This window comes from Oncorhynchus tshawytscha, linkage group LG27 (genome assembly GCF_018296145.1).
Source record: "Oncorhynchus tshawytscha isolate Ot180627B linkage group LG27, Otsh_v2.0, whole genome shotgun sequence".
NCBI classification, from domain to species: domain Eukaryota; kingdom Metazoa; phylum Chordata; class Actinopteri; order Salmoniformes; family Salmonidae; genus Oncorhynchus; species Oncorhynchus tshawytscha.
In genome coordinates, this window is record NC_056455.1 from 5,772,522 (window position 1) to 5,788,117 (window position 15,596).

At 40.7% G+C, this 15,596-nt stretch overlaps 1 protein-coding gene across 3 annotated transcripts in view; it reads left to right on the forward strand.

The window, feature by feature from the left end:
* Nucleotides 1-307: 307 nt before the first annotated feature.
* LOC112225931 (insulin-like growth factor 2 mRNA-binding protein 1) overlaps nt 308-15,596 on the forward strand; it is a 57,513-nt gene continuing 42,224 nt past the window's right edge. For 2 of the 3 annotated variants that reach the window (XM_024390068.2, XM_024390069.2), the window contains exons 1-2: nt 309-1,003; nt 2,208-2,268. In XM_024390068.2, coding sequence (XP_024245836.1) covers nt 829-1,003; nt 2,208-2,268 — 236 coding nt within the window. In that variant the 5' untranslated portion in view covers nt 309-828. Of the gene's footprint in view, nt 1,004-2,207; nt 2,269-15,596 lie in introns of all 3 variants that reach the window. The other variant, XM_024390070.2, reaches the window with a different exon arrangement.

Consider the following 15,596-nt stretch of genomic DNA (forward strand, 5'->3'; position numbering starts at 1 on the left):
TGGTATATGAGCTAAGAGCTGATATTAAACTACGGAGACCACAACTCGCACACGTCCGCCACCATAGTCATACATTGTGTTCCTATCTAGAACCTGCGAATTATTTATATATTTGTAAAGGACAAAACACACATCCGCATCTTGAGGGAAGTCTCCCCTCCCGGTGACTGATATTCCGCACACAAGCCCAGCACACTCGCGCATGTGTGGGCTACGTATGCATAAAGCCTATACGCACACAACACGGTGGCATAGCACGAAGGCTCGCTGCGTACACTCATCTGGGAAGCTACGCGGCCAGGAGGCAGGCCCTTTCTCTAGCTACTCGAATACCACGTGGTTTCCTCGCTGCAAACAAAAAAAAATGTGAATTCGAGTCGGTTAAGAGGCGGTGCCATCGCCAGGCAGAAGGATCTGTGACAGTGCAGAGTACAACTCGAGGTTGAGGGGCAGAGAGAGGAAAACATTTCTCCCGATCCCGCCATACTTCTACCACTATTCCACCATAACCACCATCAAATTAATTCAAATTGATCAATTTCTACATTGTGCGATACATTCGCTTGCGTTGCTGCAGTCAAGGTTTCTCCACTTCAGTATTGGACTTAATCAGACTCCAACATTACCATTACTTTCAACTTTTTCCTCTTTCTTTAGTTTTACTTTGAAAATAAATGTCTTTCGTTTTCTTTTACTGCTTGTGGACATTTGCAAGTGTTTTCAACCTGTGATCATCCTGGGTAGATCTATCTTGTTGCGTTTTCAAAGAAAAAAAAGTTTTGTTGCTCTGATTTTTTTATTTCAATTGGAGGACCTCTATTTTTCAACATGAACAAGCTATACATTGGAAATCTCAATGAAAACGTGACTGCGGAGGACTTGGTTAAAACCTTTGATGACAACAAGATTCCATACTCTGGGCAGTTTCTTATGAAAACTGGCTACGCGTTTGTTGATTGTCCGGACGACCAATGGGCTATGAAAGCCATTGAAGCATTTTCTGGTAAGTAATTGAACGTAAATGAGCGCTTCAATAGCGTCTTACCTTTATGTAATTTAATTCAATAGGGAAACCACCAAGGCTCAAATATACAAGTGCTTGCCCACTCCCCTCACGCGTCCCAATGTTAATGTCCAGTAGAAGGTATGATAGAATTAAGAGACACTTCGAAGAAAATATATTCCATGGGCCTATAATAATCGACGAAAGGTTTATGAAGTGCTTATCCGAACAACAAGATACTCAACTTTTACAGGGAGAGGGGGCCCATCACATAGGCCTACCTATTTGAATGTGAACATCAAGATATCCAGATTTCTCGAATCGTATTCTATTTTAGGTCAATTTACATACACTAAAACCCATGTTTAGTCCTGGATATGATAGCCAGATACCTATATTTCGGCCTTATGGCCACACGCTTTTATTGTACTTGCCGAAGCCTTGCTCTCTGGTGCCTTGTATGACTAGGTTCTGTGTACTCGGTAGAGCTATAGAATTAAATCTTCCACCTCCCCCTTTTGGCGAATAGGCCACTATAGCGATTGTAGGTGTAGTTTAAAAGCATACATCGAAACTATTCTTTCATAGATTAATGGCTGTGATTGCCTTGACCATTACATTGCCAAATTACTCTCCCATTCTTCTCACAAGTCACGAACGTGCTTGATTTCCTTAAATGTATCTTAATGATTTCCTACATATGTAGCATGTGATGTGTGTTCTATATAGCACGAAGGACGCCATGCTGCTCGTGTGTTAAGCCTGCAATTGATCACTAAGAACACGCAAACGTGTATCTTCAGCTCTTAATAAATGCTTGACTATGTCCTTTTCAAATGGACCATTAAGTTATACGTGTTCTGTTTTACTGTGTATGAATGAGTTGTAAAAGATCAACAATGTGTGTACGTGATATAGGAGTTGATGAGTTAATACACAACGCAATTTTTGAATGGCTTTCCAGTTGAGCCAGGAGGGTAACTTCTTGCCCATCATCTTTGAATGACAGGCCTATTGCGTTATTAGACTACTAATCTTGAACATTTATTCGTGCACATTAGACAACATGAGACACAATTAAGGAACACACAACTCAGTCACATGGTAAATATTGTTTCCATATGGCAAATAAATACAATACATTTTCTACACTCTGAATGGAGGACATGGCCTCGTTTTTTCAACAGAAACATTTATTTTACAGGTAAAGTGGAGCTCCATGGGAAACATATTGAGGTCGAACACTCTGTCCCTAAGAAGCAAAGGTATTTAGCACCCTTCCCCAATAACACTTCAATTGTTGCATCTGGTAATGTATGGATTTTGCTGCAGAAGGGACATGTTGCTATTTAAATTAATCCACGCATTAGATGTCGAGTTATATGCCTGGTGTGTGGGTGTAGTAGTAAGACTCGCAAATCCAATATTTGAATGACGTTTTTCTATTTAGGCTACTCTTTAATTATATTGCTGTGAACGGTGTGGCCTACTCATGTGTGGAGTATGTGGTGTCACGAGTCTTGTCTACGTATGCACTAAAGGCTACTCTTAAAACGAAAATGATGAATGCCCAATAACTATTGGGACACTTATTTGTCACAGAGAATTTCATATTGATTGCAACGTCATCACTTAAATACCTCATGTTCATTTTACTTCCCGAAGGCCTTGTCATAGGCCTAGGCCTTCCTGTGTGAATAATTATTTATTTATATGTGTAGGCCATAGCTACTTTTCACATTTTAAGTGTCATGTTCTGGAGTTTAGTGGCATTAGTTACGTGATTACATTGTGTATGTTGGTACTTTATTTTCATGCACAGCCTAGAGACAATCGATTTGCTATGTCAATATGTGGGATTGAAATGTGTTTAATCACGTCACGGCAACTACTGAAACTTCAGTAATTTGTTGCACAGCGATTATTCATTATGAAGAGTGAAGTCTTTTAATTACGTTTTTGCTTTTATTGCACACGAACGTTGTTTTGGTGTTGTCTGGGCGATGTTTTATTATGTCGAATCACCAATAAATTTGGTCTCTAGGTTAGAAATGTGAAAAAGACTGTTTCTATTCATGAAGTAGGCCTGTAGAAAATACATGGTTATATGTACATGCATAGGCAATGCCTATTCTTGCTCTGGTCTAATTCGTATTATGACATTAAACATACATGTGTATGTGTGTATGGAAGTAAACACATATTGTGCTGAAATGTAATGCAATACTCACAATAATTCAATGGACGGTTCGATCAAAAATAATTTCAGTAGCCTAGGTTATTTATCCTATCTATTTAGACGCTATAACAAAATGGGGACATTGAGCCCTCCCTCCATTACAGTTGACCCAGTTACATATTACGAAAGTTTAGCTTAGTTTCAAAAATATTCACTACCATTAACCTTTTAACACACTTAGGTTATTTTTTAAATTATTAGTCTAGGAAAGAGCGAGTTTGAGATTAGGCTCTAAGAGTTGTGAGGTTTGGCTAACCGTTTTTAATTCAGGTGTAGGCGTACCTTTTTTGTGCCTTTTGTTTTAAAAAACGACATTTAATCAAAGGCAATTTATTTTGATCTACTAAATATATTCAAACATATGTTAGGCCCTATCTGTAAAAGTGTTATGTATGTAGGCTGATGTAAACGTATAGACTACATACAAGTCTGTAATAGACGGTAGCCCTGACAAGGAAAAGTCATGGCTGTATTGCAATAATAATATAAATATGTTTTATAACCTACCATTCAAATGTCATTCATTGGTGGATTTTTTGCCTATAAGTGAAAAACAATTATAACACTAATTGATGCCTATAGGAATCGTATAACCTTTGTCTGAATAACAAATGCATAGGCCTATGGGCAATTTGAACGAGGCTATATGTCCTAAGTTACCAACCTTGAATGGCATAGATAAATATAGTTGTGTTGAGGATTTCGCCCATGAAATAGCCTACATTTCAGTGTTACTGGAGAGGCCTACCTTTGGTGATACACAACACGTGGTCACCCCTGAGAGAAGTCATCCAACGTCACTTGAGTGGGAAAAATGGCGAGCCTCATCGTGAATGGCAAAGGGTGCCCTTTTTCTTTCGTTCGTTCATTCACAGCTGCAAAGCACTCACTCCTCTCTATGAATGTAGCAAAACTGTTTAAGTTTTCTATTCTGATGATCTTAGGCATCTGTAGGCTTTACCATGAAGTTAAACATAAGCTTAAAATGAATGTTTCGACTAGGCCTAATATCTTGCTGACACTCAAAATGGCCGCAACAACTCAACTAGCGGTGGCCAAATTCTGTTAAAACAAGCATTAGGAATTTAAATTCAGGCAAATACATATTTATAGTTCCCTCATTGTCACCGGAACATATAAATAGGCCTATCAATTATTTGGTAATTATGTAAACGCTACTGCAGTAGCCTATGCCGAGTTGTGTTGTTTTCGATTTCCAATGAATATGCTACGCAAAGCCTCATTGGATTTTGATGAGAAGCCCGGGCATATGAGCTTTAATGACAAACATCATTTGAAGAAAGTGGTCATTTTATGAGGTATTAGAAAATGGTTCAAACTCTGCTCATTTGGCTCAGTCCTCTTCTAGAGCAACCACGTGACTTGAGTGCAACACCAACTCATTGTTCCACCTTATTTCGCCTACTGTAAAAACACTAATTTGGACAAATAGGCTATTTGAAGTCACTTCAGCATATTATCTTGATCTCGTTTGTTTTCTGCATACTGGTGCTTAAATTAGACTACTCTCAAATATTCAAGCTAGATTGTGTATTTATGATTGGTTCTTTGTGTTGGCTTACGTTGCCACCCTTGTTGATTAACACAAATATATATCTTCACAAGTCGTGTTCTTTCTGCAGCGTCCTAAGTATTGAGGTGGGCTAAAGCCCGCGAGTGACGTAGAACCTAGAGTACGATGTAGAGTTGTGGTTGTGTGTCAGAGAGAGAGGGAGCGAGAGAGAAAGGTGAGGGGGAGGGGTGATAGAGGAAGGATCTTCAGACATCACTCTGTCCCTCCTGACATAAGTACATACACTATAAATTAGAAATGTATTTATGTTGAAATGTCCTACCAAATCAAATGTTATTTGTCACATGCTTCGTAAACAACAGGTGTAGATTCACAGTGAAATGCTTACTTACTATGATAATTAAGCTGTTGTGACAACTCCTAGTTTGTATCTGATGTTTTAAGAAAAAATGGGAGACATTGTTTGAGATTAAGTTAAAAGTGTAATATGTAGAAATCGCTCCGCCATTTCCTGGTGGCTAAAATTCTAATAATTCATCTGATTTCAGTTTATGAGACAAAACAAGCAAGTGTGGAGAATCATTGTACCATCTAAACCGCTAATAAATATATTTTCAATAACAAACAATATTGTATTTTAAGCTGTTTGAAGCTGGTGTACAAAACCGAAAGTAAACGACCCAAAAATTAAACTTAAGAACGGGAAGCATAGAAATAGTGCACATAGAACAAATCTACCGCTTCTTAGACTTGCTTTCAGTGAGAATGACAGATCTGTTACTCACATTTCTATGTGAATTTGGTCGGGTCACCCAAAAAGTTACATATTGCAGCTTTAAATGTTATCTATTTTTGGCATAGTTTGCCACAACTCTTAAAAGCAACTGTGGAACATTATGTTTTTTGTTGTTGTGAATTTTCAGATTTAAAGGAGTAGTTCACTATTTTACAAATTGGTGTTAGATGCTTCCACACCCTGAAAGTAGTCTATGGGCCAGGAGAAACTGTAATCCATGGTTCAGTTCTCTTTATTAAACAGACACTACAAACTTCAGCTAACTTTAGCCACCCCAAGCTAACAATCAATGGAAGGGATAGGAGGATGTGAGCATTTTTAAATGGCCAAATCACCTTTAAGGAACATCAAACCAAATATGGAGTTGATTTGAACTGATTTCAGGTGATTTGCAAATACTTAAAAAAAAAAAACATGTTCACATGGCCATTTGTAGCTCAATTGGTAGAGCATGGTGCTTGCAACAGCAGGATAGTGGGGTCGATTCCCGGAACCACCCATATGTAAAATATATACCAGCATGACTGTTAGTCACTTTGGATAAAAGCGTCACTTGTGTTAGCTGAAGTTTGTAGTGGCTGTTTAATAATGAGAACTGAACCCTGGATTACACTTTCTTTTGGCCCATAGACACATTTCAGGGTCAGGAACCATCTAATATCAAGTTGTAAAATAGTGAACTACTCTTTTAATGTGGGTGTGTACAGCTTTTGTGTGCACAACACCTCTTGCACTCACACTTGCACACAAACTCATGGCCCTGCTTCACTGCTTTAAGCTTAATGAGGAATGCTAAATTAGCTCGAGCATGGTCGTTTGCAATGATGTGGTGGGACTATTATGATGTGCCTACACTTCTGAGAGACGTTGAAACAAAGGGACGTTCCAGACCCCCTCTTAAATGCCAGGTGCTGGTAAAAAAAATAGCCTACTACTTCCCCCACATCGCACCCCCTTTAGTATCACCCAACACCACCCCGAGAGAACCTGAAACAAAAAAAAGAAAGGTTGGTGTCCTATTGTGACATCATGACCAGTGTGTGCTGGCCTCCAGGCCACTTGTCTATGCCCAGTGGGATGCAGCGATTGGCAATTGAACGCTTTCGGCACATCTGTATTTGGGGAGCAGGGTAGTTGCTGGAGTGCTTTGTGAAAAAGAAAGCATACCCCCTGTACTCCTGATTGCGTTCATTACTGTAAATATATATGTATATTTTTAACTATTCCGTAATTATCTTCCCATTTGCCTCCTATCCATCCAGTATGGCTTTCTGTTACTGTTGCGCTTATGTGAACAAAAGACGTTGTCCTCTGGGTTTTATAGATTTGGAACTGAATGTATTAGTTGTGTTCGTCCTCTTATTGGTTGCAAGAAACATATTTGCATATTTACAGTTTTAAAGTTGGGTGGTGGTCTTTGTTGTTATATATAGGGTTAAATGAGGGGAGAAAAAGGTTACAAGGGTGATTTTATTATGAGGGAAAAGCTCAGTATATGATTATTCAAATAATGTTTCACAAAGTTTAATTGAAAATGTTTGAAAATACTTTGAAATGTACATTGAAAGATGTAAACAAAAAAAAACAGGTCCTGTTGTTTTTTTCTTTTCTTTCCCACGTTGCAAACAAACTTCCTTGAAATATGTGTCATGTATGAAATGTCCTTGATCTGCATCAATCAAGCCCCTAGTAGTGCTATAGTATTGCTCCCATTGCCTGTCTCAAGCCAGCAACCAGCAAACTCACTGTTTCTTCCTCTTACGATTGTTCTACTACCAAAGGCGAGGGCGGGGGTGTTGGGAGAGAGGGGGTGCGACCAATCAGCTGGCTGGAACACCTGTGTGCAGCGCCGAGAGGCCGTTGACGCTGCAGCACACAAAAAGGCAGTCCCTCGCTCCCTCCCTTTCCTTCTCTCTTGCTCTTTCTCACACACACACATCCACTCACAGCTGGCACACACACTCCAACCTCTCACACACCCAGAGTAGAAAGACATGTTCTGCACTCTATTACATTCCGGATACACAACTTTTTGCCAGCCAGGCAGAATGAGAGAAAGAGTGCGTGCGAGCATCTGAGTGAGTGAGTGAGTGAATGAGAAAAAGTGAGACAAAAAAAGAGAGAAAGAAAGAGAGCTGTCGCATACATGAACGCGCGCTCCTCTACAGGGTCATATGATTAGCTGCTCGCTCTCTTTCCGGGGCATCAGTTGCCGATTATAGTGGAGGGAGGAGAGGCAGGGACGCTGCATGGAAGGACTTCCTTATGGGCTTTCAGAAGGAAAGACAATCCAGTGGGGGTTTGTGTGGGTTGTGGAGATGGCGAGAGAGACGTGTCCATTTCTGTGTGTATGTATTGGAAAGAGGGAAGGGAATCTGTTGGAGGGGTCTAGCTGAGGGAAAATGTGCACCGTCCCTTTAAGAAACCCCCAACCCCTTGCTAATGTGTCTTCTTCCCCCTCTCTGGTTTGGACCATCTGTCCTGTTTTTAAAGGGGTTGAGTCCTACTCCCTTCAGATCTTCTCGCAGCTTTGGACTTGCCATGGACACCACTAGCCTCTAAATCCACCCCAACCCTGTCCCCCTCCCAACACACACACATCAACCAACTATGGCTGCTGTGGAAAAAATGCAGGGGGATTGGCAACGCGTCTCATAAATCTTGGTAAAAATGTGAACCGTTGACCTGGATGAAGCCAAGGGTGAAAAGAAAGAAAGGCAGAGGGAGAGGACAGAAAAAATAGGATATCTTTGGGTTTTGTGTTGAATGGGAGAGCCTATATGGCAGTGGAGCAAGGAAAGGAGCGATCCCCTCGGCTGGGGTCAGTGTGCAGCCAAATGGATTTGTCTCCATGTGTGAGAGTCAGGCTTTTCCGAGCTACAATTGAAATGCAAGGGAAACCAACCCTTCCCACCCTTCATGCACGCACGCACACACACACACACACACACACACACACACACACACACACACACACACACACACACACACACACACACACACAGCAGGGATGCCCCGGGGTAGAGTTGAGTTGTCCCTGTGTAGACGGACGGAGGCTCGTCCCACTCCACTCCATCCCACCCATCCAAGGGCACGTCACCCAGAAGAAGCCTCCTTGAGAGTGTATATCTCCAGGGGTGGCTCTGCACCAAACAGCTGGATAGAAAGGGCAGTTGACGGGGCAGATAAGCACAGAATGCACAGGTTAACTATAATAACAAATTGGGTGGGCATTTATGATGCATTTTTTAAATGTGTTTTTCATGGATTGGTAGACGGGTTGACACTTATAGTTCAGACACTGTGGTAGGCTTGTCAAACATTTGCCTTCAGACAGTAATTAGCACTTCTGAACACTTCTCCAGTCAATCACTTTTGTGTTTATCCAGCAAAGACCTTGAAGTCGTCAGCCACTCAGCCATGTTAAAATACTCCAAACCAGAAGGTGGCAGTAGCGTTGTTTGGCAATACATGTCCGTTTGTGTTGCTTCTTTTATGGTCTAGATTCCAATGTTAGCTAGCTATATAGCTAGCTGTGCTAATGTTGCTATTTTATAGAAAGCCATAGCTAGATAACTACCTAACAAGATGATAAGATCATAATCCCCTACTGCCAGTGCCAGCCCATAGCCAAATATTTAGCTAGCTCATGTTAACATATTCTCTAGCTAGCACAGCATAGCTAGCTAGCTAGTTAAGCAGACTGACCTATCACGGCAGCTAACACAGGCAGCTGTTTCATGTAAACTAATCCATTGTGATTTAATTACAGTGTCTATACTAGTTATCTAGCTTGGAGGAAGTGTTTTGTGTTGTGTGCATTGCACTAGTGCACTTCGCTAGTTACCATCCCATAAGCTACATTGCATATGAAGTGTGATTGGCTCATGACATTTAACCGTGGAGGTAAAATGCCCTATTTTTTCCCTTTTCGTTGTCAGTCCTGTTGGCTTCCTCACGTGGGGGTTTATGCTCTCTGATTGGCTTAAAGTCAAGTTGTTGGCCACTGATGAGCATTACGATTCTACAAGTAGAAATGACTGGTTCATTGCTACCGGGTCGGCACGAAGCAGGTACCAGTTATTTCCTAGCAAGAGAAGGAACGGCCTCCCACAGTGATACAATTCAGTCTGATTCATGCTTTAGATTGTGCCCATACACTTTAAAGTACTTTGTTAAGTTAAATCCGGTCCTTTACTCTCCTTTATGATATTATACAGACTGTTCAGTTTGGTTTGAATAAAAACATCAACGTAGAGTTAAATAAATGCAGTATAGAACATTTATGAATGGAGTAGAACTGAAAGTAAGCGTGCCTCTTGTGATGTCTGGCCTGAATCTGAAGAGCTTACACGACTAAGGGACGTTTGTTGATTTGTTTTTAGTTATCACATTTATTTACTCTGTGTAACACAGTCAGCGGATGTTTACTTACTTACCTCACTGTTCCTGGAATACAAAGTCTTCAGCCTCGCTCAGTCTAGCAGAACGCCCCCCCCACACAAAAAAAAAGTGCTTCCCTGTGTTAGGGGCCTCCTGCCCCCTTACCCCTGACCTTTCTTTGTGTGCCTTGTGAACCGGCCTCTCTGGAGGCTCGGACGGGTGAGGAACACAGTAAACACTCCCAAAGTTTCCCCTGGGGCAAAGCGGAGGAGGGGAGGGGTGTGTGTGCATGAAGGGGTAGGGAGACGGCAGGCACTGCCCCTTAGACCTAATTACTTAAAAATATATTTTGCAATGTGAGAAATTTAAGATCAAGGAGCTATAGTTTTTTTTATGTCAGTGGTTCTTGTGGCAGAGTTATTCTGTGTAATTGAAGTCCCTCTCTTGCTATCCATGTGGATCTTTTCAAACCTGAAGTTGACTGCTGTAAAAACAGTGCTCTATCATTTTTTTGTTGTTGCTTTTTTAGAGTTTTTGCAAACTTCACAGGAAATATGTGTACCAAGGGCACATTTTTCTGAAATATTCTTTCTATCATGTAAACTGTTGAGGTTGGGAGATGTCCTCTCTTTAAGTTGTCACATATAGCTTCTGCTCCAATATGATGCGGCTTTTTGTAAATAAGTTAACCTGACACAGTAACAGCTAGATCCGACTGACATCCTCGTATTTAGTAACTTTGTATTAAAATGTATTACACTATCAGTACATTTGCTGTGGTCTGTGGAAAGACCCATATGTGGTTGTCTTACCTAGTTGAATGCAGTGACTGTAAGTCTCTCTGGATAACAGTGTCTGCTAAATGACCAAACTGTAAAAATGTATTCAAGGACAAAGGCTCCTTTAACACTGAATACCATCTCCCCTCTAAATGTGGAGAAAATTAAAAGATGAATAGCGTTATGGGTGTGCATCTTGTGCAATCTCCTTCATTTTTGTGAGTTTGACTCATCAAATTGAATCCGTCTGGAGGTCAAACATCCTTATTGGATTTCTCCTAGTCTTTGGCTTCCCAAACTCAATGCAGACAAGCTTGTCTTGTTGCCTTGTTATTATGGCTTGTTATGAAATTGTCTATCAGTGCTATGTCTATCACGCCTGTTCCTTTGTATCCTTCCAGAGTAGATATGGGGAAAAAGCAAGGCCAGAGGGAACAGGGCAGAGCCTCTGTATTATTCTGCATCTGCAAACCCAAAGGAAGCTAAGATAAGCCTCCGGGTTGCAGCTCTAGACGGCATACAGTGCTCCGCATTCTCTCAGCACCTTTGGTCCACAGTCAGAACAAACGACTGATAGACAGTCATAATTTGCATCCATTGCCACGTGTCTTGTTTCATTTCACCGTGTGAAAATTCCAACTGGATACATTATTACAAAAGGTGTGACTGGTTTTTGATCTTTAGTTCTGTCTATTAAATCAAAGGATATTGAAGTAATGTTTTCATTGGGGAGAAACTAACATCTTGTTAAAATCTTATTACCATGTTATTACCACTTCATGTGCTATAATATATAGTGCTGCAGAGAGTTTTAATGTAGTCACATTTGGGCATCATCAAAAGATTGCTGGATATTTTTCACATGTAATTCACGTTAAGTTCATGGCCCACGTTGTAGACAGAAACACTTGTTTTTGCTTGAAAATTTAAATGACATCATAGCATTTATTTTCTCAAAACTTTGCTCTTAATTGATCTTAACAGTTGAATTTAAGCATGAATTACTTCACAGTTTGAATGGATAAATGTTGTATGCCAAAATGTTCATTATTCCTTTCAAAGTGACCGAGCTATTCTTTTATTTTTCTTTCCACTTTTTCATGGTATCCAATTGGTAGTTACAGTCTTGTCTCATCACTACAACTCCCATACGGACTTAGGAGAGGCAAAGGTCAAGAGCCATGCGTCCTCTGAAACACAACCCAACCAAGCTGCACTGCTTCTCGACCCAATGCCCACTTAACCCGGAAGCCAGCTGCACCAATGCGTCAGAGGAAACACCATACACCTGGCGACCGTGTCAGCGTACATTGCACCCAGCCCACCACAGGAGTCACTAGTGTGCAATGGGACAAGTACATCCCTGCCGGCCAAACCCTCCTCTAACCCGGACGACGCTGGGCCAATTGTGTGCCGCCCCATCGGTCTCCCGTTGAACCCAGAATCTCTAGTGTTACAGCTAGCACTGCGATACAGTGCCTTAGACCACGGCGCCACTCAGGAGGCCCTTCCTGGGCTATTCTGATGTTGACTATTTGTGTAGTTTTTTTGCTTGAGTATACATTCATTAGTTCTCAAATACGTATGAATGTGTTTCCATATTTTGAATGGATAAATATTAAATGCCAAGATGTTGATTATTCATTTCATAGCCAACGATGTTGACAATTTGTGTAGTGTCAACGATCTTCCTCTCCTTAGATTTGGTTCACAGCAGGAGAAGAGTCCCTTTTCACTAGCTCTGTTGCATTTAATCACCTCTTCTCATAAAGGACCCAAATGTTGTTTGTCATGAATGTGCTTCATCATCCACCTGGTTGATCAGCCAGGGCAGCCATTTTGTTCCAGAGTGCTCCCTGTACACTTTGACACCAATGAGCAGAGAGCCTAGTGGGCGGAGCTTCCCCAGTCAGTCCCCTTGCTGTTCTGCTCTGCTTTAAGAGGTGTTGCGTCTCCTCGTGTGGATTTAGCAACTGCTTCCCATCTCCTTTCTGTGGGTGTCACAGTGGGTCTTGGGTGCCGGAATGTGGAAGGTTTCGTTCGGGAGAGAGAGGGTATTTTTGGCTTGTCTTCAGAAATCCGTGGCCCACTTCTCAGTGGTGTAGACCATGGGTTCCAATAGTAGCGGAGCTCTAAATTGTCAGCCAATTTCTATACATTTTCAACAACATCAAAAATCATAGTTTGTATATCTTAACATCCAAATCCTGTTTCATATGAGTGGATTCCCACTCAGAGCCTTGTTCTCATCATTGATTCACAAGGGGGTTTGCAGATCCCAGGTGTGGAAAGCATAGGTGCTGTAAACTTTGTTAAGGACAAGCAACAGATTAAATTCCAGTGCACATCTTGTATGTACTGTACAAGGTCATTAAAGAGCTGAGGGAGATAAAGCTTTTGTGGACAGCATGTCCTTTGGCAAGTTGATTTCTACATTTTCTAAGTTAATGGACTGTTGAGAATTAGTTCCATTTTCATAATACATTTTGAATAGCTCAATGAAGTTATTGAAAGACTGTCTGCAGCTTGAAGTGGGAACGTGATAGGATTCATGGTCGTAGCCGTAGTAGCAAGATCTAAGGATTGTGGAGTTGTGTGGGCCAAAGATTCATAATTGTGTTATGTTCTTATATTAACTTATAAGAAGGGTTCTTGGATTCTAATCGGAATGTTTACCTTTTTGTAATGAATAACTATTGATTTATGAAATATTGTTTTCATATGAATAATGATCTAATGCTGGTAACATGTTTGCGCTCAATGGAGAAGTTGTTGGTACTTTTTGAAAACTGTCTTCAAATGAATGAATTAAATCTTAATGACATTTTTCATAGTATTGAATTGAAAAATAAAATATGTCTTTAAGTATGTAATTTGACATCACATATAAAAGTGTTACTGAACCTTACTAAACTATGGTTTATAAACTAATTATTTTGCTGCATCACAGGTGAGAAAGGGTTGTTATTTTAGACATCCAAAATGGCCAATTATTGAAACAACGAAAATAATTGTGACTGAACTGAGTATAGGATCATTTATCTATATTTTAAAGTATGTCTTAGTGACCAAATAGCTCTGTCGTTCACGGCTCAACACTCGGTATTGCCATGCTCTATCAGTGCATAGAAGTCATCACCATTTTCACAACTCAACTAGTTACTGAATGACCGGACTACTTCATGTAAACCTTCCCATACAGTTAAGAAGGTTGTGATGTATCAGGGGCACATGCAAGGATGGCTTGATATTTGTTAACAGTGATGTGTTAATGGGGTTTCCTTTACCAGATCCATTGACCTTGGTGAAAGTTTGAGTTTTTTTGTAGCCCTTTCCTGCAGTCTAAAGACCTAGTGGCCTCATGGGTGGAATGTTATTCATCTTTGTAATAACTTCATAGTTAATAAACTTCTTTTTTTTTTACCTCCAAAAATCCAGTGTTTCTATGTCAAACGCTTTTCTTTTATTTCAGTCTTCTGTGATGTATAGAAAGTGTAATATTGGGATGCAAACTGTTATACAATGTTATACACTTCAAGACATTAACTGAAATTGTACAGGTCTTCTTCTTTTTTTAAGCCCATAAACATGTGTATGAGGTGTTTAAGACTACCAAGGAACACTCTGTGTGACCCTGATTTAGCCTACTGCAGTATTAAGGAAATACTTGAATATATACAAAAATAAGCCTATGTCAAGCTTTAAAATGTGTTTAATTAGAGGGCAACATCAATGGAAAAAGATAGAAATAGTCTAATATCAGTGAGGATGATTACTTTAGATGTATGAAGATAAGTGTTTGGATAAGTTGATATAGACATGTCTCTGCTGCAATTCAAATGTGGATATAAGGTGGTAAGAAGTGGGTGTGTCAAATGATATGTAAGAATATTATTATTATTATTATTCTCTTATGAGGCCTTACAGAGCCCAGTGAAGACCCCTTTTCTCCCCTCCATTCTTTTCCCCTCTATCGCTCCTTCTCCCTCTTTCTCTTTCTCGCTCTTTCCCTCAGTCTCACAGCTCTGACTCTGAATCAGTTAAAATGGAGCCTCCAGGTCACATGTCTGCCAAACAGGCATGTGCTGGTATGGCCATGCTATACCCTTGCGCGCGCACTTGCGCACACACACACACACACACACTAAAAGGCAGAGGGAGCGAGGGCAGCTTACAAACCTACACCCTTACTCAACCCCCCTCCCCCATACCCTGAATGAGCCACCTCATACTAGTCACTTCATCATACTGGGAGTGTGTGCCATGTACACACATGCTCACATGGATGTGAGTGTGGTGTTGGATTTTGTGATTGAGATGTATTTACTGAGTTGCTGAGCACATAGATCGAGGAGCGATGAGATCTAGATCTATTGAAATATGTTCCACATTGATTTGATTTTGTCCAGCAAACATGTTTGGTTGCTTTGCTATTTGAGAATGCACGACTGTATTTTTCCTCCCCAGTTGTGGTCGCAGGCGTCATTTCAGTCTCATACGAAAAAGGATGAGGTTGAACACACTGACCGATGTTATGAATAAAACTTGTTTTTGTAGGGTTTTCAGTTAAGGGTCTAATTAAAATGACTGGCATGTTGGGATGCCATTGGGTCAACATTTAATCCTTGTCTTCATTATCCATATACAGATAACTCCCAAAATAAAGGAAACACTTGAGTAAATGAGGGTTCTGGCGGCTCGGTTATGGAGTGGGGTGCATTTTCCTGGCGTGGTTTAGGTCCTCTCATCCCCTTAGAGGGAAAGGTAAACACCAATAAATACACAGCCCTTCTGTGTGATCACCTTCAACCTATGGTGAAGCACTTCTATCCTGATGGGAGTGGCCTCTTCCAGGATGACAA